Source organism: Parasteatoda tepidariorum, chromosome 7 (assembly GCF_043381705.1).
Source record: "Parasteatoda tepidariorum isolate YZ-2023 chromosome 7, CAS_Ptep_4.0, whole genome shotgun sequence".
Taxonomy (NCBI): Eukaryota; Metazoa; Arthropoda; class Arachnida; order Araneae; family Theridiidae; genus Parasteatoda; species Parasteatoda tepidariorum.
Window position 1 is genome coordinate 30,969,539 of NC_092210.1, and position 24,009 is coordinate 30,993,547.

Sequence of the window (24,009 nt, forward strand, 5' to 3'; positions counted from 1 at the left end):
TTTATATTCAACTCTTTTAAATTATCCAGTCTAATATTACCGCGCGCACATCCATTTTCTGGCCCATCCTTGGTAACTAACAAATCAAACTCACTTCAGTAATGCAGTAAAAACGCACTTCAAAACAAAACTCCACTAGTTACGATCAATTTGCGCTTTTGTTTTTATATCTTGCAATCTGGCAATCTTGTTACGAAAACATTTTAAATCATTCTTGAAAAATTTCCCGCTCATGTAAGTTCATTTGATTTCACTACGCGCTTTATTGATTACGTTTTATGTTTTATTCTGTTTTTTCATTATATTTTATTTTCCGTTTTTACGTGTTAATTCTACTTATTGTGTTCTATTTTATTTTATGTAATTTTTGCAAAGAAATTTTGAGTGCTAATTTTAGCACGGATTTGCCTGAAATGGATTTGGACATGGAAAAATTAACAAAGAAAAAACATTTTAGTAGATAATTTTAGCCACGGATTTGCCCGAAATGGATTTGCACATGGAAAAAATTTATAAATTAATAAAGAAATTTTTAGCAAACAATTTTATCCACGCATTTGCCCAAAATGGATTTGCACATGGAAAAATTGTATAGATTAACAAAGGAAATTATTTAGTAAAGGAATTTTGGCAATGGATTTCCCCGATGTGGATATGCACATGGGAAAATTATAAAATTAACAAAGCAAAAAAAATGTGTAGCAAATATATCCACAAAAATATACGATTAATTCAATGATTTTGTATAAAATTTTGTTACTTTAGTTGGATATCCATTGTTATTTATCAAATTTTGAAAGAGTTTATCGATTTGTTTTCTGGATAAATAAATATTACTACATACTCTTTTAATTCCGTTCATTTCATTAAAAGTGGTATTTAAATAGATGCTCCTAGAAACATTAGAATTCCAAGCAATTAGTTTATTAATATTAAAATTAAAATCATTTCTTTTATCGTATAAATCAACAAAGCAGATATTTTCAACTTTCATAATACCCAAATCCAAAAAATTGAAATTAATATTATCATCATGATTACGAAGTAAGATTAATTCCTCAGGGTATATATCACTCAATAAAACAGTAAAATCTTGGAAATTNTTATACAGCTTTCAAAAGCTACAGTGACACTAACAAATGTTTAGTGAATAAGAAACCGGAAAAATGCATGGAACTCATATATCTTCATATAATTATAACTTCTTATTATTTTTCTGCTACAACTTATACAACTTTCAAATATTTAGTTTTCTAAAACAGAAATAAATTAATCTATATTATTGTCACTCTAGAGTAACACTAACGGATTTTTAATGAATAAGAAACAAAAAAAAAAAGCAGATTGAATTCATATATCTTGATATTATTATTACTTATTATTGTTTTTCTGCTACAACTTTAAAAAATTGAGATTTCTTACATTAATATAAATTAATTTATATTAATTTCACTCTAGATCGTCACTAACGAATGTTTGGTGAATAAGAAACCGGGAAAAAATACATTGAACTCGCATATCTTCAAGAAACATAGATAATTATTTCACGCAATTCGAATTTCAAAAAAAATAATAGCAATTTGTAGATTAAATTTAAATATGAACAATTATGGGTGCAGGTATTAATTAGAAAATGAATAAAATACTTTACTTTATAGGAAGTAGAAAAAAAGAAATAACGACAATTTTAATTAGTCAAACAAATCAGATAAATCTCAAGGATTAGCTAACTTATAATTTAATTAAGGAAGCCTGTTTCCGATGTGATCAAGTGGCCCTAATGACTCTTTGATAATGAAATAGCTTCCTGTTTCAAAAAAAAGAATTTAAATAGAAAACATTCTACAAAGTATTTATGTGATAAGTAGTTTTTGCTTAACTACCATATTAGAGCTACCAAAATTCCACGCTATGTATTCAAAGTTTATATTCCTGTTTCTTCTAATTGGTAAGAAACTTTTGAGCAATTTCTTTACATAAATTTTAATTATATTATATGAAAAAATTAATATCTTATTTTAGGTAAATTATCTCCAGTTTCATATTTAAGACAATTCTGTATGTTTTAGTATTTTCAAACATTGCTTTCGTTCATGCAAGCATTTGAAATGCGCAATCAATTCTACACAATTTGTTGTTATTCTTCAAACACTAAAACAAAATTACAGAAAGAAAAATTCTTAAACAATTTAAAACTTAACTTGAATTAAAATATTAAATTGATTAAAATATTGAATTAAAAATTGAATTAAAATATTAAATTGATTTAAGCTTATCTAAAATTGATTCAGGTTGTGGACAGCCTATTCCTTTGGGTCTTTTTTAAGGAATTTTTAAAAAACATTAAAAATTGTTGGAATAGCATCGAGTCTTAATTTATTGTTACTATATTTTCCATTTATTTCTGGTTGAGATTCTTCAAAATGAACCTGCAAAAATATTTAGAATAATATATTTTTATTTACATTCTTAAATCAAATCACTTTAAGAAAAATTTTGAGTTTACAATTTTTAAACAAACTCCCATGAAATTTTCCAACACCAAAACTAATTATTTCAGCAACTTAATACAAGACTTTCAAAGAAAAAATATATAAAAGATTGCTTATTAAATAGATTTTTTATGATAAATGTAAACAAATCTTTTGAACTTCAGGCGATATATTACCACAAATAACTAAAAAGCAAGCTTGAATGAGCCAGGATTACTTGATCTTAGTGAAATAAAATGGAATACAATAAACATATGAACTTTTGAACTATTTTAATGTAAGGGTGAAAAAATAACTGGAAATCAAACTTAATAAACGAAGAATCAAACATTAATAAATAAATTTTACAAGAACTAGAAAGAATTTTGACAACAATCAGAAATTAAGATATTCTCCATAATTTTAAAGTTCACTCATCATTTTTAATAATATTTTATATTCTATAAAAGTACATAACGACATAATTAGGAAAACTAATATCATTTTAAAAGTGTTATGAATCATTGTAGATATATTAGCATATGATTTGCAGCATAAATAATTCCGTATATTCATGATTCCGAGCATAATAATTCTCTTAATAGTAACTCCGTATTATTTTCCCCAAATAGGTGTAAGACGTACTGAGTAGCTTCCTTATCACTTTCTATCGACAAAAATGGCATTAGCAACTTTTATTACTTTAAATTCTAGAAAAGTGATTAAGCCATGTTAATAGTTTCTTTGGTAAACCAATTTGACCATTTCAATTCATTGATAATGTTCACAATTAAGTATCCACTACAACTCTATAAAAAGTTACAAGCTTTTAATAAAATTCAGGAGTTTGGAACTGAAAATGTCTAGAACACAGTAAACGGCGCAAAAGGCTCATTTTTTAGAAGCCACAGGCCTCGAATATATTCTGGTTTATTTAAAAGAGCCCATCAATGCTATACATGGAGAGAAATTTTTTTATTATAGTTCTTCTGAAAACTCTTATAATTTTTTTAGTTAATTATATTAGTTTTTTTTTAAATGTTTAATATTCTTTTTTAAAATTATGATTTTTCGAAACGTATTCAAAGGACTGTAAAATTTTTATAGCACTCATAAAAATACAGTGTAACCACGAAATAAGGTATAGAGTATTAATTGTGTATTTGAGCTGTAAGAGAAATGAACTCATATAAAAATTTTCCTGAATTCAAAACTGATTTTTCAGAACTCGAACTACACAGCTATACAATTGCTAAGAAATAAATGATTTTTGAAAAATAGCGTTCTTGACAGCCGAACAATATCAGTAAATTTGAATTTAAAGAGCGTGATAGAGCAGTACTTGTTATCTGTATTAAAGGTAGAGCACACAATCTCTTGATTCCTTCGGAAATTCATAATGTTTGGTATTTGACTGAAATAGCACCATAGGTTGTTGAACTTATTTCAATGAAATTCAGTGTGTTGTTTCAATAATTGTGTGCTAAATGCCAATAACATATCATTTGAGTTCTTTCGATAGTGGATCAGCAGTTAGTCAAATGGAAGCAGGTCGTCAAGTTGGTTTGCATGCACGGAAAGCTGTTCGATGCATTCCTCTCTAATCACGTCATCTACAAGAAAGATAACGCTGTGTAAATTGATGATGTCAAATTGATGGTTAATATATATATATATATATATATATATATATATATCAAGATGAAGCACACTTTTATGTTTGATCCATAACTTAGAGAGTTTTTTGCACTAATGAATCAGAATATTTAATGTGAGACCCTCGTACCATTAGGATTGAGTCTAAATACAAGAGAATCCTATCATTACATCGAGAGTTATTCATTTAAAGGTTTGAAACATTTTATCACTGATATGGTTAAAAAACTATGAATATAAAATTATACGGTTTCGTAACCATTTACAACTAACAAGCGTTCAAAAGCTTCAAATGAAATTTAACTAGCATTCTGACTAAAATTTAACAGGGGTTCAAATAAAATTTAACTAGGCATTAGTCTAAAGTTATTTATGACTTTATGTTAGTTTATTGGCTTACGATTAAGTATGGTTGAGTTATGTTTTCTTAAGTAAACCATGGTATGTTTCTTGAATAGTTTATCTAAAGTCTACATCACTTGTGAGAAATGAGAAGTACTAGTTTTATTGTGTTAGTCAGCTCCATAAAGCTGCCCTCTATTAGTGAATGAGAGTTTGTATTCAAATTATCCCAGGACAAGCATGATATTAGTACATATATTGAAATAATAGAGGAGCTATTGTGGTGTTAGCATAAAATGAAAAAGTACAAATGAACAATCACAATAAGAGTGCGTAGACAACTCCGGACATTTTGTAGAAATTGGGGGAAAGGCTAATCAACGTTAGCATTAAAGCTAACAATTCTCTCCAGAATCAAATACACTGTAAAAATTAGTATATTTTAGTACCAAAAAAGGGGGTCAACTACTTAATAAAAAGTTTATTAGATCATCAAAGATGATTCTTGATGCAATCGAAGATGTATTACAAACCAGAAATAAAATTCTTGAAATAAAAACAAAATCTATGGTCATGAAAACATTCGTTTGGTAATCTTTCCGTTCCTATGATAACGGTTTACCTGAAATTCTGGTCTCCAAAATTATAGTTCTTATTACCACACATTTAGTAAAAAATACAAAATTGGAAGGCAAATTCAACCGAATACATGGTTTTTATATACTTCTCTAAGGTATCATGATGAAATTACCAAATTTTATATATATAAGTAAATATAAAATTATAAGTAAACCCCAATTTATTGATAATTTTACTAAAATCATTACCTAAGCACTGAGGTTAAAATTATCGATTCCTTTATTGTTCCCAAAGAGTCAGAAATACGGTAAAATTTACCTTATTCTCGCATTATTTACCATACCTTTTTCCTCAGTGTAGAAAGTAGTTGCCACAATTTAGGATGCATACATTCAACAATTTTTCAAATAAAGCTGGTTTGTGACTCAACTTTAAACTCAGCTCCTAGAGAACGTTAAAATAAGACAGCATTAGGCCAAATGGGAAAGAAGTGTAGAGAATTAAATATTGTTAAATTATTTAGTATAACTAACATATATAAGCAAATTTACTTTGCCTGACAACTTGTATATCTTTATTACACAATTAAGGCATGCGAGCCTTTTCTTCAAAAGAGAACTTTAGTTTCTGTGGTTATTCAGCAATGTACAACACGATTACGAACTTGTTTATTTCGAACGATTACGAAATTTTTTTCTCGACATTGACAATCAATTAATTATTAAGGGATGTCGAGAACTTTCCATTATTTAAAATGTCATTTTTAAGAATGTATATGCCCTTTGATTATCATGCTTAAAGGAAGTATTACATGCAATTATTGAAAAATTCATTTTCTTTTATTTAGAATAAAAAATGCTAAATTATTCTCTTTTCCTCTACAGTACAATTGCTTCTGGAAACCTTTAAAACTTAGGCCAACCTTATTTTGATCTAAAATTGTTATTACAATAAATATGTTCCAATTTTTACATTATTTTTATATCATTTTCATCAAAAACTTTTCATTAAAAAGGCATTTTAAAAAATCATATTTTCATGATGTTTTCATGAAATAGTGATGATCAAATGTTTCAGCCCGGCTGTTATCTGTGGAATTGAAATTTCATGCCTTGCCTTAAAGTGTATATGAGCGCTTGATATAATGTTAAATTGAAGTAAAATTTTTATTTTCTAAGTTTTTTTATTCGAAAAGGTATTGCAACCTGTTTTTAGAGTTTTGAGAATAATACCTTTCGGTTTTATCCAAAATGTTATTCTAACTATAGAAAATTAAAAGCTTTAACTCTATAGTAATGAATAATTAAACAAAGACTTAGCTGTGCTGGGTCATTTTTTTACCTATTCAACATAAATGTTAAAATCAGCGAATTCAAGTATTAATCAAATAATAGTTACTTTATATAAAGTAAATACTAACAGCTTCCTTTCTCAATTTTCCGAATTTCGAGTCAGTTTTGAAAACCAATTTCGATCATAGAATAGAAAATTATAATCTCTATTATTACTCCATTTGAAACAGCTAAATTGATGGAATTTTGTAATTCCGAGACGATGGAAAAATGAATTAGCGATCGATTCTCAAAAGAAACATAGGAGTTTTGTTACCTATATATGATTTATTATTTTCTATCATTTATCTAGCTGTGGGTGAAATTCAAGCAGAAAGGTGTAGTTCCGTAGTCATTGAAACACGAGCAAGAGAATGCCTTAACAGTATGCTCGAACGGCTTATGGATGAACCATCAGAAGCCGAAGCATGCCAGTAAGCTCTTTTTGATCTCTACATAATTCTTATAAAAGTAACGAAAGTCATTTTCAATTCTCATAAGAGAAACCAAACATAATTTAAGGAGAAAGACTTTTTGTAAGAGAAACAATAATCTACCAGACTTCTAGCCCTTGTCATACAGTTGGGTAACTTCTGCAGACAAATCTACATATGCTGTTTCTTTATTTTGCGAACGGTTTTCGAGAATTAAATTTACCACGGCCAATGAAAAAAACATAATTAACTGAAAAGATTTAGAATCAAGTTTCTTCTCTTTGAAAAAATTACGAGACTTCTATAACTTGTCATACAATTTGATGACTTTTTGTGCTTTTGCTTACAGATGGGTAACTTGCTGTTGACAAATCGACACATGCTGATTCTTTATTTTTCGAAAAGTAAAATTACCACCCCCAATAAAAAGAAACGAAACATAATTGCCTTAAAAGATTTATTGCAAAATATACAGTAATACCTTCACTTTTTCTCAACGTAAAAACCAACGAAATACTAACATTTGTCATACTATAGAAATAGTTTTCAAAATCCAGTATAGAAGTCAGCCACCTGGAAATGGAAATAACGAGTCACATTTGACTGCTAGTCTTCGTCCCTAGGAAAATGTTGACAGGTTAGGAATTTCATTAGACGCAAAAACAGGAACAAAAAGTGCAACTTCGTGTACAAAAATAGGTGTATTGCTTCGTGGTAATGTGCTTGGCAGCATAAAACAAATCCCACATCCATAATCATCCACTCTAAAAACCAGATCTTTCTCTCTTCTTGACTTCTATCTGTACTCTAACAGAAAGAAATTTTTGTAAAAGCATCTGTTTCCTACAGACGAAGACGCGTCGTCACATGCAAGGTGACCAAGTGACCATGAATTCCAAGGTGGACCTCAATGATAAGGACCTCTATGATAGCGGACGTTCAAAACTAATTCTATGGTAAATAAACTTTAATATGTCAATGATTCCCAAATTGAAAACAAAAATAGTGCTAATGTAATAGTTTTTGAGATAAATATTTTCAGGCAATTATTTTTATTTCCTTTTATGGGTCTTGGTAAATTTAATATCCGAAATATCTTAATGAAGCAAAGCATCTGTGTGCGTCGATTTACAAAAAAAAATATTTCAGACAGGAAACTAAATTTCAAATCTATATTTTACGTTTCGAAAACTGATTGTCGGAAAACATCGTTTTTTTGTTTTTATTCAATGTAAGAATAAAATATATTAAAGAAATATCATCTGCAGAAGAGAAGGTAGGAAAAGAGTGGACACAAGAATAGTTGTGGGGGGGGGGGACATGATGCGTGAGCAGAGAGTCGTTAGAAAGAGTGTAGTCACATATGAAATCTGTTAAAAAAAAATTAATTTTCAATTTAGTGATGGTACAGATTCTCTATTCTATTAACAAAAACTCTAGTGATTCAAAAGCAAGAAATTTTAAAAGCCTATGCTAGAAACATTACTTTCTATTTCTTGTTTCATTGAAGTCCTATTAAAATTGAGTTATCTCGTTCTATATTTATTTAAAATGAAGAAATAATTTATTTTTCCTTAATCATATATTGCTCAAAAAGTAATTCCATCAATTGAAATTATCTTAAAATTATTATATAAAATTATTAGAAATTATAGCGGAAATAGAAACCAATTAAAGACATATTTTTCATTAAAATTTTTGACTTATAAAATTAATTAAAGAAAAATTGAACCAATGGAGTAGTTTTTATCTAGAGCATAGTGACACTTAAGGTCATATCGAGACACCCAGTAATCTATCGATTTCATCTGGAAAAAAATTTAGATTTGTTTTTAAAACTTGAAGATTTAGGAAAAATTAGAATTCAGTATGAAAATATTTTAACTATTTATTTACTTATTAATTTTTTAGAGTAGCGAGGACTTATAAAAACTGCTTGAGATCAATCGCTGAAGATTGTCTAGATGAGAGTGATAGAGCTCAACTGGAAGACGCACTTCAGGAAATCGACAAAAAATGCCGAGAAACAGGTATGGTGTTAGTAACTTTACTTGAGTGAAAGATGACTTCAGATGTGAATTGCCAAATATATGCATTTATACTAGGAGGCACCACTACTGCTTGCTAACGCTTGTCCGCCCACAGAAATGCTTTAGCAGTTCCTATCATTAGCTTCACTTGGTCATTGAATACATTACTTTCGTCCTGCTTTGTATACTTTTTGAAGACTTTAGCTTAGAAAAAATAATTCATAAAACTTTTTTCTGAACAAAATTCTAAATATATATTACAAATAAAAAAAATAACTAATAAAAATTAGTCATGCAAGAAATTATCTTTGGATAAACAAAATTTTTAGTCGCGTGCAAAATTTTTTTCAATTCTTTAAGAGAAGTCTCGTAATATGGTGATATACGAAACAAGTGAAATTAACATTAACGGGTCAAACCTTTGACAGCTCTCCTGACCAAATTATTACACATTTCCCAGACTGCATTTACCTCTTATACTTTGATGGTCTAGAATCGGAATCCATCGAAAATAAGGTATGTTTATTCAGAGAAAGTTACCTTTTTAGTCTGAATTCTTTTTTTAAGGTATCCGACTACGTTGAAAAGGCAATTTTCGACAAAATGACACAATTTTTTTTAATTGTCTTAAAATATAGCCTACAGTTATACGTTTCTAAAACTGTTCTTATTTTTTCTCTGCGTCAAATATTTAAAAAGTTATGAAGGTTTTAAAGAAGGGTGATAGTCATCTGAAGCTACCGGAAGTGAAGAAAACGAAACCGAAAGCTTGATATTTCTCATATTTCCAGCTTCATTTTAATCAATATCGGTTGTGTTTTTAAATACTTTAAGTTCTAGATGGTAAACCTCAATTAGTTAGTATAAGAAAGCTATAAGCACAGTTTTATTAAAGCATAAGACTCCAAATCTGGTGACATTCTGGTGAAACTTTGTTTATTTTGTCTTTGCTTTTTCCCCGTGTTTTCAAATATATTTTTTGAATTAGAATTGAGTTCTTACATTTTATAAAGTTTATATCTGATTTATGAATTGATATTTGTTTTAGTATGGGTAAAGAAAGAAGTTACAAGCCGCGAAAACGTAAATTTCACGGTAATCAAAATACGTCGAAGCTGAAACTTTCAGAAGATGTGAAAGCTGAAAAAACTGCTAGTGAACTAAAATTGCATAATAAGCAAGAACTTTGTGTTGAAGATTGCAAAAAATTGATACTAGATGATGAAATTTCGGGAAATAGAATTATTGATATTAGTATATTGATTCAAGTATTTTCTATTTTACTTTGTCCAATATGTTCTTCTAGTAACCTTTTCCTTGAGGAAAATTCAAGATTTGGACTCTCTTCGAATTTCACCCTGAAATGCAAAAACTGCTCTTTCATGAAGGGTTTTTGTACTTCGAGAAAGAATAATAAGCTCAACGAAATAAATTCGAAATTCGTGCTAGGTCTACGGCTAATTGGGGCTGGATTTTCTGCTGGTAAAAAACTATGTACCATTTTGAATTTTCCATCATTTCTCTCTAAGAGTGCATTTCGAAAACATGAAGAGAAACTACTAAAGGCCGCAACAACTGTTGCTGAGAAATGTATGATAACAGCTGCTAAAGAAGTTTCAAGAATCAAAAATGACAGTTCATCTATAATAAAAGAGTGTGGAGTCTCTGTTGATGGGACTTGGCAGCGGAGAGGATTTTCTTCTTTAAATGGCTGTGTGACTGCGATTTCTGTGGATACTGGCAAAATATTGGACATGGAAGTACTGTCCCAATATTGTAGATTTTGTAGTATCATAAAAAATTCTTCTGATCATGTTTGTGCAAACCACAGTGGGTCTGCAGGAGCCATGGAGCCTGTTGGAGTCTACCGCATCTTCGAAAGATCAAAAAAAATTCGCGGTTTGAAGTACACGGATTACTATGGGGACGGTGACTCAAAAGCTTTTGACAGTGTGCGAGACATTTACGGAAAAAATTCTGTAAATAAATTGGAGTGTATAGGACATATCCAAAAGAGAGTTGGGTCTCGTTTACGCAAATTGAAAAGTAAACAGAAAGGTTTAGGTGGAAAGGGAAAATTGACGGATGCATTCATAGACAAACTACAAAATTACTACGGAATTGCAATCCGTAGTAATGTGGGAAACCTTGAAAATATGCAATCAGCAGTAATTGCAGCGTTTTTTCACTGCATATCTAATGCTCAATATCCAACACATGGACAGTGCCCCGTTGGAAGTAATAGTTGGTGCAAATTTCAACGGGGTAAATTTTCTGGCAATGATTATGCAGAAAAGTCAAAAGGTCTTCCTCGTGATATAGTTAAAGTTGTTAAGCCTGTTTATATGGAACTGTGCAATCGAACACTACTGAAAAAGTGTCTGCACGGAAAAACTCAGAACGCTAATGAAAGCTTCAACGGTGTCTTGTGGAACATAATTCCAAAATCGACATTCGTTGAGCTTCAAACTCTTCGTTTGGGTGCCAATATATCTGCCATTTTATTCAATGATGGATTTAAAGGTGTTGCATCAATATTAGATGAACTTGGATTATTCCCAAACTCTTATACCCAAGTAGGATGCCAGGGCCTGGATGAAAACCGCATCACAGATTCAAAGCGGCACTCAAACTTACATGCATTAAAACAGCGGAAAATATTACGGGCCAAAAGAAAAAAGAAAATTGTTCATACTGAACTTAAAGAAGGTCCAATGTATGAATCTGGGGGGTTTTCAGATATGTGAAAGTGTATTTTACAGTGCTATATATATATCTAATTTTCAAATGCATTTTTCTCATAATGAAATTTTCAGTAAAATAGTGTCACGAAAACTTGAATTTTTTAAAATGGTTTGTAATTAGATGTCTGAAATTTTTTTCATAGTAATTATAGACCTCTATGAGTGTAATGAACCGGACAAATGTTTCAGTGTTGATTAGAATTTTTTATATGATGATTTTAACAATATAATCAGAATAATTTTTAGTAAATATCGTGTCAGAAAACTTCGAAAGTTCCCTAAATTTTTATTTATAAATATTTCACTTAGATTCCGGTTCATTACACTCTTAATAGTTTGTAGTAGACATATATGTCAACAATTTTGATGTAAGATGAAAATAATTTGACCGAGAGCGTTTTTCCCAATTACAAATTTTTTGCAAAATTTTGCTTAAAATTGACAATATTTTAAAAAAATACTGAACTTAGGTTGCTTTGAATTGTTAATTGTACTATAATGGACTAAAAAATATTGTATTGGCCAAAAATTTCATTTTAAAAGGTACATTTAAAAAAAAGGTGCTTCGAACGTAGTCGGATACCTTAAAATATCGTCTGTACTAATTAATTAACATATTTGAGGTCATCCACTCGAACTATTAAGTCCTGGTCCGTGAAGAACCAATCTCTAGGCCAAAAAATATTCAGTGTGGTCCGCTTCCTTTTTTACGAACCGCTTCTTTTTTACGGATTTAGAATAGTTTTAAATAACTGCATGTTCAATGAAATCGTAATTTGAATAGTGTGATATTACTGACGAAAACATTTTAGTTGTAGTTGAAATGAGGGTTAGAATCTTATTATCGTTTAAAAAAACAAGGAAGTTTCATAGTTTTCCTTTTATTGACGTGAAAAGGCTGGTTAATTTTTAGAAGTTTCCTTTGAAGGGAAGTTTGTCTTACTGTTTGTCCTCCGAGTCGAGTTCAAAATTACGTAAAGGGAATAAAAATTATAAAGATGATTCACGCATCCATTCATTCATCCACAGATCGTAATTTTGACCTGAATCAGAGAATGATCGATCTCCTATCCAGTACCCCCAGAGTCATAGATTTGTTATGGGAACATGGATGACTTTGAGACTCGACAGATTTAGCGTGCATCAGTCACCATTTACTTCACGGGAAGTCTTCGGCCGGCAGGGTTCGAACCCACAAACTCTGGAACATGGGCGCCCTATCGGACAGGCTATCCCGGCCTTTTCAACGGCTAAAATAGTTAAAACGTTAAATGGAGCATGGCATCCTAAATTTATTACTTGGCCCAAATTACCTATAGCAATGATATAAAATGGACCTTCTATGGAATTTATTTACGAGAGTAAGATCTATTTCTCAATTCTTTAAAGAAATGCAAAGCAAAGACGGGATTTGATGAAAGGATCAAGTGAAGTCTTATAAATTACGACAAATATCGGCAGTAAAATTACCTATACAAACCAAACTGCTAGAAAAAATATTTCCAGTGACAATTTGATCAAACTTTATCGTCGTTCAGCGAATTTGAGATGAATTTTTAGGTTCTTTCTTCCTCTGAACTCAGAGACTTGTTAAATTCATTCAATATGACGAGGCAGTCTGAATTTGTAATCAAATGTTGTTTAGTAAGTTGAAACTGTATTTCAACAAGTAAGGAAGCAAACTTTTATCTGTCATAAGTAACAATAAAATGGAATAAGAAAAATCGGACTTTTTCCTTAAATATTAGTTGAACAGCCATAAATGTGAAGTAATCATATGCAGGTTGAAAAGCAAAGCATAGAGAAAGCGAAACCTCCTAGTAAAATAAAACTACAGAATTGACACAACAGTCTGTGGCAACAGTCAAATGGTTGTAATAACGCGGTTAGAATTCTGAGCAAGCCACCTTTACTTCTTAGACAAGCTGATACCCATTTGTTCTTTAAGCCGCCATTAGGAATCGAGCCCTATTCCTCCACTACACATTAAGAAAAAGCCTCCAACTGTATTAAAAAAAAGTTTTATATTTATGCTATTGTTTCATAATTTATTTCAGAAACAAATGAGATTGATGATGAGACAAATGAAGTTTGTAGAGAGAACAATAAAGATTACTTAGTAGGTTGCCTTAGAGAAATTCAAATGAGAGCATTGTCACACTTTTCTCCTCAAAGAAATCCAAATGAAAATGATATCAAGTGCACGTAAGTATACACTATAATTAATTCGTTTGCTTGTAAGAGATAAAAGAGCTATTTCTCTAGAGAACTATTATTTTCAGTACTGTTAGGAAGATATACTAATAATTAACAACTTCATACCTAATTTTTCAAAATGTGAATATTTTGAAGATATTAGTTTGTAAAAGTTATAGAACTTAATTTACGTCGCACTAAAACTGCTCAATTGTTTATTGAGAGGTACTGGAAAAGCTACCCTGAAATACAACCCTGGCTAAGGTAACCTGCCCTGACAAAGCTATCACAACTTTGGTGCTCCTTAGAGTAGATGGCGTCTTGACCAGCGTCCAAAGTCGATCACTTTACGGTAAAACAATTTAACGAGGACCGATGTCACATATTCTCTGTCCTCTCCTAAGCTTATCAAAATAGTCATCAACCCGCTCACTGACCGATACCATTGATGCTTGAACTTGGTAATCATCCGGAGACCTTGACTTACGATCAGTCCACTAAGGGGCGAAGATATCGTTTTATGGTTCGAGTTTTATACAGCTAAGTACGACCAGATACATGTAAGAATTGTACATGTAAGAATTGTACATGTAAGAATTGCACGCGTATATATTTAGTATCAAATAAAAACACCAATTTACATAATACCATTAATACGTATTACTAAATTTAATAATGCATCATTGGTGTCGGTAATAGTAAAAAGATTTTTTATGGTTTTCCTATATGGATAAGTATCTTCTCTGTATTAATTTAGATTCTTAGGAAAAAATTATTTTTATTTCAATTTTTCAAGTTTTAATGTGGCATCATCTATTTAAATGCACGAAGCTCACACAAAATTCATTTGATTTATTTTTATTTAGATAAAAAATTAAAACATGCAAAGGAAAAGAAAAGTATATATTTGTGAGAAAAATGCTCATATTTTACCAAATAGAAGTATTTATTTTTCAAAAATACTTCAATATTTTGCATGTTATGAATATTAATTTCGAAACACATCAGTAAATTACTGCGTTTGAAGAATTTACTCTTATTATAATATGTATATAGGAACAAATTCTAAAAGACTTTTTATTTACCTATATAGGGTATACCACTGGACTGCTGATTGTGTGATTGAGCGCGTAATAGAAAAATGTGGTACTGGAGCAGGTCATGAAACGAGAGAAGCGTTGAGCAATCCTTCAACAGAAATAAAAGAAGCTTGTATTGCTGTAAATCGACCTCTCCAGCTTCTAGCCCCCCGATTTTAAAATGCTCTTTCTGTAGGAAATAGCGAATCGAAATTTGAACGTTTTGGGTTAATATATGTTATTTTTCTATTGTATCCCTTTTATGTATGAAAAAACAGTATCTATGTCAATTGTGCAAAGCAAACTTTAATGTATAACTAATTTCTAAAACATTAAAAAGATAATTGCACATGGTTTCGTTTATATAATATTATAATAAAATAAATCAAAAGCTTTGTTGAGCAGTTTTTATCAATACACTTAAAATAATTTCGCAGTTAAAGTATCAGCTATAAATTTTAAAGAATAAGAACTAAAATGAGAGAGATAAAAAATAGATACCTGGAATGTACTGATAAATACATTCCTCTTTTAAAAAAGCTTTACAATAATTTCTATTAGATGCATGAGGCAAAATAGTAATAAAAAATTCCCGAGAACCAATGAACTTTTCTTCGCACCAAATACTATTTAATCGTAAAGTATCGAAATTAAATGGTATTGGAAACTAATACAGACACAGAAAAAGGATAAAAAAAAACGAGAAAAGGTCTAAAGGTCAAAAAGTTCTATGCATCACCATGGTGCAGTGAAATGCGATTGAAAGATTGACCGCTTGAAGGGTAATATTTTTTTAAGATTGTAATTCTCTTATGCATTCGTAAGCATTCTTTTATCGCTTTTTTCCGAGGTTAAGGTGGTTAAAAGACCAAACTAACAGAGTGCTACAAAGAAGATTACAGGTGGTTCATGCCCAGATTAAAAAAAAAAACTCAGTATATTCCAAGTAAACGTAATTGGCTCATTTTAAAAAGGTCAAACATTCAAAAGACTATTGTTTCTGTATTTGACAAAATATTAACGTCTTTAAAAGAAACTAAGTTCAGTTAAAACACGTGTGAGGGTCTGCTTGGTCGACTGATTTTGCTGTTCCACCAAACTCTCGCTAGCGCTGCGGTAGCAGGTTCGAATCCCGGTGCCCCCCTAGATTCATATTTGTAGTGTGCCTCTCGTTTTTGCAATCTGTTTTTCAACTCGACGCTGGCTAATAAGCTGTATTTAACACAGAAGCCTGCGTATATCAGTAAATAAAATAAGGAAACTACTAAAATAAATAATTAAAATGAAATATGTTTATTAATTTAAAAATTAAATTAAATTAAATTAAATAATAAAATAAAATAAAATAATAAAATAAATAAAATAATGAAATTAAATTAAATAATAAAATTAAATTAAATAATAAAATAAAATAATAAAATAAAATTAAATAATAACATTAAATTAAATAATAAAATTAAATGAAAAACAACGCATCTTTCATGTTCACTCACAATGAAAAAGAAGTGAGCTCACAATGTCTATTGCAAACAACATTTTTTAAACTGAAATTCGTTAGCCTAGTTAAATATTTAAAATTTTAAAACTGGAGGATGCAAATTTCTTTAGTGATGCTTTCTATACTGTTCTTAATGTAATAACAAATACTAATTATTATAATTTATAATCTAAAAATTTCAATTTTTTGTAATGCTTTGAAAATATTCATTTGGAAAACTGACTGAAAGTAATCGAAACCAAATAAACGGTATTTATAATTTATTATCTTAGGTACTTTTTAAAACGCAAAAAGATCGAAATGAAACGGGAATTGGTGTTAGTTTATTCAAAAAGTCTTCATTATAGTGAATTAGTCACAATGCGGGATCCGGGTGTTTCCTTGTTATCTGGGTTGGGTTCAAAATTACAAGGCTATGATTTTGAACAGAACATTGATAGCCACAAATCAATTTTGGGTACATTAAAAAAAATCATGTAATTATAGATCTTATAATTTAACTAAAGTGCTTATTTTTTTAATCTATTTATTTGTTTATTGCAATTTCGTAAAGCTGATGTTCTATGAATATCTTTAGAAGATGGTATCCAGCTGATAGTTAGAGGTTATCTGTATTTTTATAAGAACTACTATAATCCTAACAACAAAGTAGCAGATACTTAGCATTTTCAATTTAGGGATAAAAATATCTTGAATTCAATAGAACTATCTATTATCAGTAATTTAAATTTGGTCAGCAGCAATTATCAGAAAATTCGAATCTAAAATAATTCCTTGAAGTCATAACTACTTCGTTTTTAATAACTATTGGGGACATTTTTTCATTACCTTACAATCTTCTTCTTCAGCACGACAGTCCCTTACAGGCCTTGGCTGCCTCAACCACGCGTAGCCTCCAACACCTCATATCCATAGCGACTTTTTTCCAGTTGTTTATCTTTATTACTTTGAGATCTTTAGTAGTGTCATCCAGCCATCTAGTTAGAGGTCTTCCTCTGGCCCGATATCCCGAAGGATTCGAAAAGGTGGCGATTCGTACTGCATTGTTTTCTGGCGCTCTTTAGATACGGCCAAGTCATCTTAATCTATTGCTTCGGATGACCTGTACTATCTGTGGCTGTCCATACATAGAGTCCATATAATTCAAAGTGCCTTACAATAATTCAATTACCTTACAATAAAGATGCCAAATGTAATTTTAAATTTCGTGCTATCCTTCAGAAGAAAGCTTCAAACGAATATATCTGCTTAAACCTAATCCAAGTTAAAGCTAAATATATATTACTTTGTGAATTCTGAAAACCTACAGTTAAGCTTTGAAGAAGGCTTAAAATAGTTTCTTAATAAAGAGGAGTTGATCGAAGGATGGAATTAGAAGAAACAGGCAAAAGAAGAAAAAGAAAATTCAGGTTTCAATCAAATCAGATGGTCAGCAAAAAAGTCAATTTTATTTAGTTCAGCTTTACTGAAAATTTTGCTGCACTGTTTTTCTGTGACAAGGTAGAAAAAGAGATAAATAAAATAAATTTCCTTGTTATCAGTTTTATGGAGAGAAGAAACAGGACTTAAGAAACATCTTTTTATATCTCGAATTAATTAAAGATAATAGTGAGGTACATATTGCTGTTTTAAATATTAATCACACACAAAATAAAAGACATTACTAATGCTAGAGATAAAATAGAAAAAACAGTGTTCCCTTTTTCTTGCTGCATAGAGAGAATATACGATCACCATTGCTGGATTAAGAATTTAGTGTTGGGATTAAAAACTTTTAAATATCGCTGAATACACGAATTTTATAAATGTGCCCAAAAATTTCTGATTCCCCTAAAAAGTTCTCGAGATAAGGCGCGATAAGGGTTACAATTTTTCGAATGTTTTTCTGACCAGACTGTAGAGGCGTATATTTCTCAGATAACGACTCCCGCTCCCATATTTTGAAATTCAAAAATTGGATTTTGTGGAGAAAAACACATGTTTATTATAAGATAATGCGTCATTGTCTCTGAGTTCATAATTTGAAATATGGCATATAGTTCACAATTTAAAATATCAATTAGCATATTTAAGGTCACCTGTTTAAACCTTAAAGATTAATACTTAGTACGTAAAAATGCAATCATTAAATCAGAAGTTATTCAAGTTGTCACCTTTTTCACACACTGCACTTCTTAAACGTAACTTTGCAAAAGGCCCGATTTTCAACTCTTATTTATTTGAGAAAGTTTGAAGCGAAAAATATTTTTTTAAATGTTTAGTATGCATAAAGTTATGAACTTGAAATAAATTAATAATTAAAAATAAACTTCAACACAATACAATAATTATCAATACAATGCAATATCAGAAGCTATTTTTTATTTACTAATGCTGATAGATATTTATTTAATGAGACGAAAATAATCAACAAATAACAATATAAACAAAGCAAAATCCTCTGTAATTTTTTCCGCATTCATATATTGACTTTTTAAAGAAGTTATTTGTAAATTAACAATAAACTGCAGAAAAATCTGTTAAATTTACTGAAAAAAATTGTCAGCTGTTATGCCAGTGTAAAACTGCTTATTCACTGAAAAGTAACGTTATTTAAGAACGAATGCCTGTTTTTAAGGCAAATGTGTACAGCTGTTTTAACAAAAAAAGAAACTATAGAATAACTATGTCAGCATGGCGGTCGGTATTAACCGATAGCAGAATTTGTGTGACCAGTCAACGCCGGGATTCGAACCCGGGTGACATCATTGAAGAAGAACGCTCTTATTCCTGTGCCACGGCAACTCTATAGTGTTTGGTAACAAAGAAAAGTGTCTTTATCTTAAAGAAAGTGCTCTTAAAGTGTCTCTACCTTAAAATTAATACTTATTATAATCATATTTAAGTAAGGAAAAATTTAAAACTATATTAGCACATCCTCACAAAAACGTCAGTCGATTTAACTTATTGAAAAATTATATTTAAAGACAGATAATAGCCAAGTAAAGTATCAATTTGACAATTAAATTGAATCTCAATTTTATTTATAAAATATCTAAGCATTATAACATTATAAAATAATATCTGAAAAGTAATATTAAATGTTGAAAATAATCGCAAAAATGATTTTAAGAAAGGGCAAAGTTATCTTACGGTAGACAAGACTAGAATTTGAAACGACATTTTTAAATCGTTAATGATTAGGGCAAAAAATAGAGAAAAACTGTTTTGTGAAAAATAGTTTTAAAACATCAATTATTTACTTTAAAATCGTAAGCATTATATTTTTATATATATATCTAAAATAATTCCTTGAAGTCATAACTACTTCGTTTTTAATAACTATTGGGNGGGTGTAAAGCGGAATGTGAATATATATATATATATACATGTGTGTATGCAATCTGTATAACTGAACTTCTATTCAACTTCAATATAATTAATTTATATTTTTTAATTACATTTTTTACAGACATTCGAATAATTTATTCAAAATTTTTATTGAAATTTTGGAATCTGCTGAACCGTGAAGTCGCTAAGTGGAACTTTGTTACCGTACTTCTTAATGATATTGCTTCTTAATGATATCTTAATGATATTGCTGATAATGATATTGCCTGATATTGCTTTCAGTTAGGACGAATGCATGGTTCAATTTAACCTTATTGTTGTTCTGAGGTACCAGTATTACGGTTCAACTCGGAAAAAATTCTTTTAGCCTCATGTTTCAGCTTTTTTAATCAATATCTTAATTATAATAGTATGAAGCGTACAATTAGAAAAAAAGTTGGTAAAATAACCGTACTGTATAGCATATATGGCAGTACTTTTACTTTCGTTACTTGTACCGCCGGTACAAGTAAAAAGTACGTACTTTTACTTGTACTTCGTTACTTTTTAAATTTAGTACTTTTACTTGTACTTTCGTTGCTTTTTTAGGGAAAAAGTACAAGTATTTGTAACGGAAATGTCGAATGAAATCGCTACTTTTTTCTAAAACTCGGTAAGCTTTCAAAAAAAAAATAGTAATTAAATTTAAAAAAATGCTTAGGTTTTTTTAATTTATAAAATTATTGTGCAATTTATATGCATTCACAGTTAACTTCGTGTTTAAATACCTTGATCTTTTAAAATTGTCATTCCCTGAAAGGGAAAAGACGGCTCTTTTGAACTGCGAAAGGTTTCGTGATGTGAAATCGCAGGACGATTTATTGTTTGCTGCAGGTCTGGTACCTTGCATCAAATTTAATTGGTTAGAAGAAAAAGCTAGGGAAGAGGCTACAAAAAAATTGGAAAGAATTGTCCAAGCTGAACACCCTGCTATAAATAATAACGTAACAGAAAGAAAAACAACAGGGATTTTAAATTTTCTAAAGCTGAAAACATCATGCCAATCACTAGCGACAGAAGAATTTATGGCATACATGAGCTCAAATATCGAAACGAAAAGCATGTCAATTTTGAACCGATATCCAATCGTAAAAAAATTATATGTGAAATAAAATACTGCAGTACCTTCTAGTGCTCCCGTGGAGCGTTTATTCAGCGTGGCTAAGCACGTTCTAAAAAATTCTCGCAGCAGACTCAGACACTTTCAAAATGCAATTATTTTGCAAAATGAATAAAAATATTAATTAGAAAGTTATTTTCATTCATTTTCAAATTTTATGCATTTATTTAATACATTTCAAATAAAAAATGTTGGATTTTGTTATTACGTTTTTCAATTTCACTAATAAATACATTTTTACCTAGTACATTTTTTACTAAAATTATGTTTATACCTGACCTTGTCAAACAGCACCCAGTAAAATCTCTAAGAACTTCAGAACTATTTGTGCTATTGAAAACTATTATAATTACTATTTTAACTGTTGAAAACTCGAAGGTATTAATTTAGCCGCTAATACTAAAATTCGTTTAGAAATTTTAATTATTTCGTTAGGCAGAAATGTTCGGAAGATGATTTTCTCGCAGGACTTCAGCATTAGCCATTGTTACAAATAAAACTGTAGACTGTTCTGTTTCAACTTATACCGCACATTCAATTATTTTTTACTAGCTCAAAGATCACAAAGCTATCTGAAACCCCGTGTTTGCTTTGCTTATGTTTGTGCTTTTAAAACGCGTTTCTATAGAGTAAAACAATTTTAAATCAATGGTAATTTAAATAAATAAAAACAATAAACTAAAACTTAAAATCTATAGATAAAATTTCTTTTTCGTGCAAATCCATAAAAAGTTTGATATTAAAATTATACTTGATTTTAAAATTATATTATACGATTATATTATGAAATTATATTATAATATTCTTCCGAATTTAAAAAGAAATTAATGTTCATGACTTTCAAAATTAAAAATAATTAAATAAATAACAGCAGTTTTGCAAAAACATTAAAGAACATAAGAATATTATTCAATGTACTTTCAAAAGTACAACAATTTAAAAGTACAAATGTAAGTAACGATTTAAAAGTACAAATGTACTTTTAAATCGTTACTTTTTTTGTTTAGTACTTGTACTTTTACTTGTACTTTTTACTCGTTATTTTTTAAAATAAGAACTTTTTACTTTTTACTCGTTACTTTCTTTAAAAATACTTGTACTTTTACTCGTTACTTTTTAAAAGTAACGTTGCCATATATGCTGTATAGTAATAATTTTTATAGTAAAAAATTAATTATGATCAATGAAACCAAAATATACAGTATTCAAAGCGTTTATTCAGTAATTTTTTCCTTCATATAATAATGGTTTACTTTAAATTCCGGAGTTCTGATTGCGATATGTTTAATAAACAATACAGAAAGTAATACATAATAATAAACATTAGTTCCGTATGGTAGAGTTGTGACATTTCTGGTAAAAATAAAATATATTACCTCACATTTAATGAAAAATACCAAATTAAAAGGTAACTTTTACCGAATAAATGGCTTTTGTGCCATATTTAAAAATATGATAAAACTACATGATAATACCTTATGAGGGTCAATGAAAATGCACTTGTATTTTTATAGTAGCACAATTTAAGGAATAATACATATTCAAATCTTAACAAATAAAGAAATAGCAATGACTTTTTACTGTTTGCTTCAGAGTAATTATTTATCTATATTATCTATCTATGTTAAAAAATCGTAAATGCGCTGCTGTCACTGTTTTTGATTTTAATCTTTTGTTGAGCATTTTGTTTTACGGCACAAAAACTGTTGAATTTAGAAAGTTATAACAATAAAGGATTGATTAAAAATGTATGATGAAATAGACAAATTTAATATTCGATTCGTGGTTCGGAAATTATTAATTGTTAAACTTTTCATTAAACATAACATGCGAGCCACAATGTCGCAGAAATGCAACTGCATAATTTAAATTTGACTTGCTAAAAAGGACATATCTTTCCATGAACTAAACTTGAGTTTTCTTTTTTAAATTTCATTTTGAACGAAATTTATTACAATTTTAAGTAATTTTTTAGGAGTTTTTTTTTCCACTTAGTTATTTCTTCACGTTTCATTTTGTTCAGCGTGCAGAAACTATAAGACTTTAAAACTTCACATAACGATGGAGCCTAGAAAGAAGCATAGGGTGTAAAGCGGAATGTGAACATTTAAAACTTGATTACTTGTTCGAGACTTATTAACTGTTAAACAAGCTTGTAGAAAAGAATTGCAAAACGAGCTGATCTGCTGCGCTCTGAAAATGCAACTACGGAGTTGAAATTTGTCTTGCTAATAGAGCTGTTCCTCTTTCTCTTTTTCTTTTCCTTTTTTTCAAAATTCTGTTTTGTTTGAAGGTTATTGAAATTTTAAATACTTTTTTAATGAATTTTTCTTAGTCTTTTTTTCTTTAAATATCAATTATTTATTCAATATTTTAAATTTTGTTTTCTTCCTTCGAGATTTTTATTTTATAAGATCACTCTTGAGTTAATGTCAAAAGTAGCAGAAATGGACAGAGAAAGAGAGAAAGAAAGAGATATATTATTAGTTGTCAGATAAAAATCTTAAAATTCATATTGAAATTTTTTGAAATGAAATATATTTTAATGCAAAAGCGATAGCAAAATAGTTCCATATTTAAATATTTGTTAGTCTCGTCAAGTAAAATTACTTCTAATTTTTTTCTTCTTATTGAGTCTCACAGTATATATTTCTTAGGTTATTTTAATTTCAAAAACGGATTATTATCTTTCAAATCTAGCAAATTGTTTATCGGTAACGATTAACATATTAACGAAATGTACTAACATAAAACAGCAATAAAGTATATTTTGTAAACAATATGTTCTTAGTTGAAGACATTGACTTTAAAGAAACAAATGAAGGATGACGAAAGAAAAAATATATAATTGTTGGTTACATTAAATATTTTCTTTGAAATTGATGAAATGTAATCATTATTGCTTTTAAACTATATTAAAAATTTAATCTAGATGAAAAGATTATAATTACCAATAATCGTAGATTTTTTTCATGTAATTGCAACTTATTATTGCTTTTCTGAAACAACTTATACAGCTTTTCTTAAACCTAAATAAATTAACTTATATTAATATCACTCCAGAGTGACACTAACGAATGTTTAGTGAATGAAAAACCAGAAAAAATGTATTGAACTATATATCTTCATATAATTGTAGCTTATTATGGTTTTTCTGCTA

General features: G+C 29.3%; 1 protein-coding gene across 1 annotated transcript; it reads left to right on the forward strand.

Annotated features, from left to right (window-relative positions):
- The first annotated feature begins 1,786 nt into the window (after window positions 1-1,786).
- LOC107457096 (uncharacterized) lies at window positions 1,787-15,257 on the forward strand. The gene is made up of 5 exons (XM_016075160.2): window positions 1,787-1,948; window positions 6,693-6,813; window positions 8,725-8,843; window positions 13,645-13,792; window positions 14,877-15,257. Exons 1-5 carry the CDS (start codon window positions 1,912-1,914, stop codon window positions 15,040-15,042), a joined length of 591 nt encoding a protein of 196 aa, XP_015930646.1. The 5' UTR covers window positions 1,787-1,911; the 3' UTR covers window positions 15,043-15,257.
- The last annotated feature ends 8,752 nt before the right edge of the window (window positions 15,258-24,009 follow it).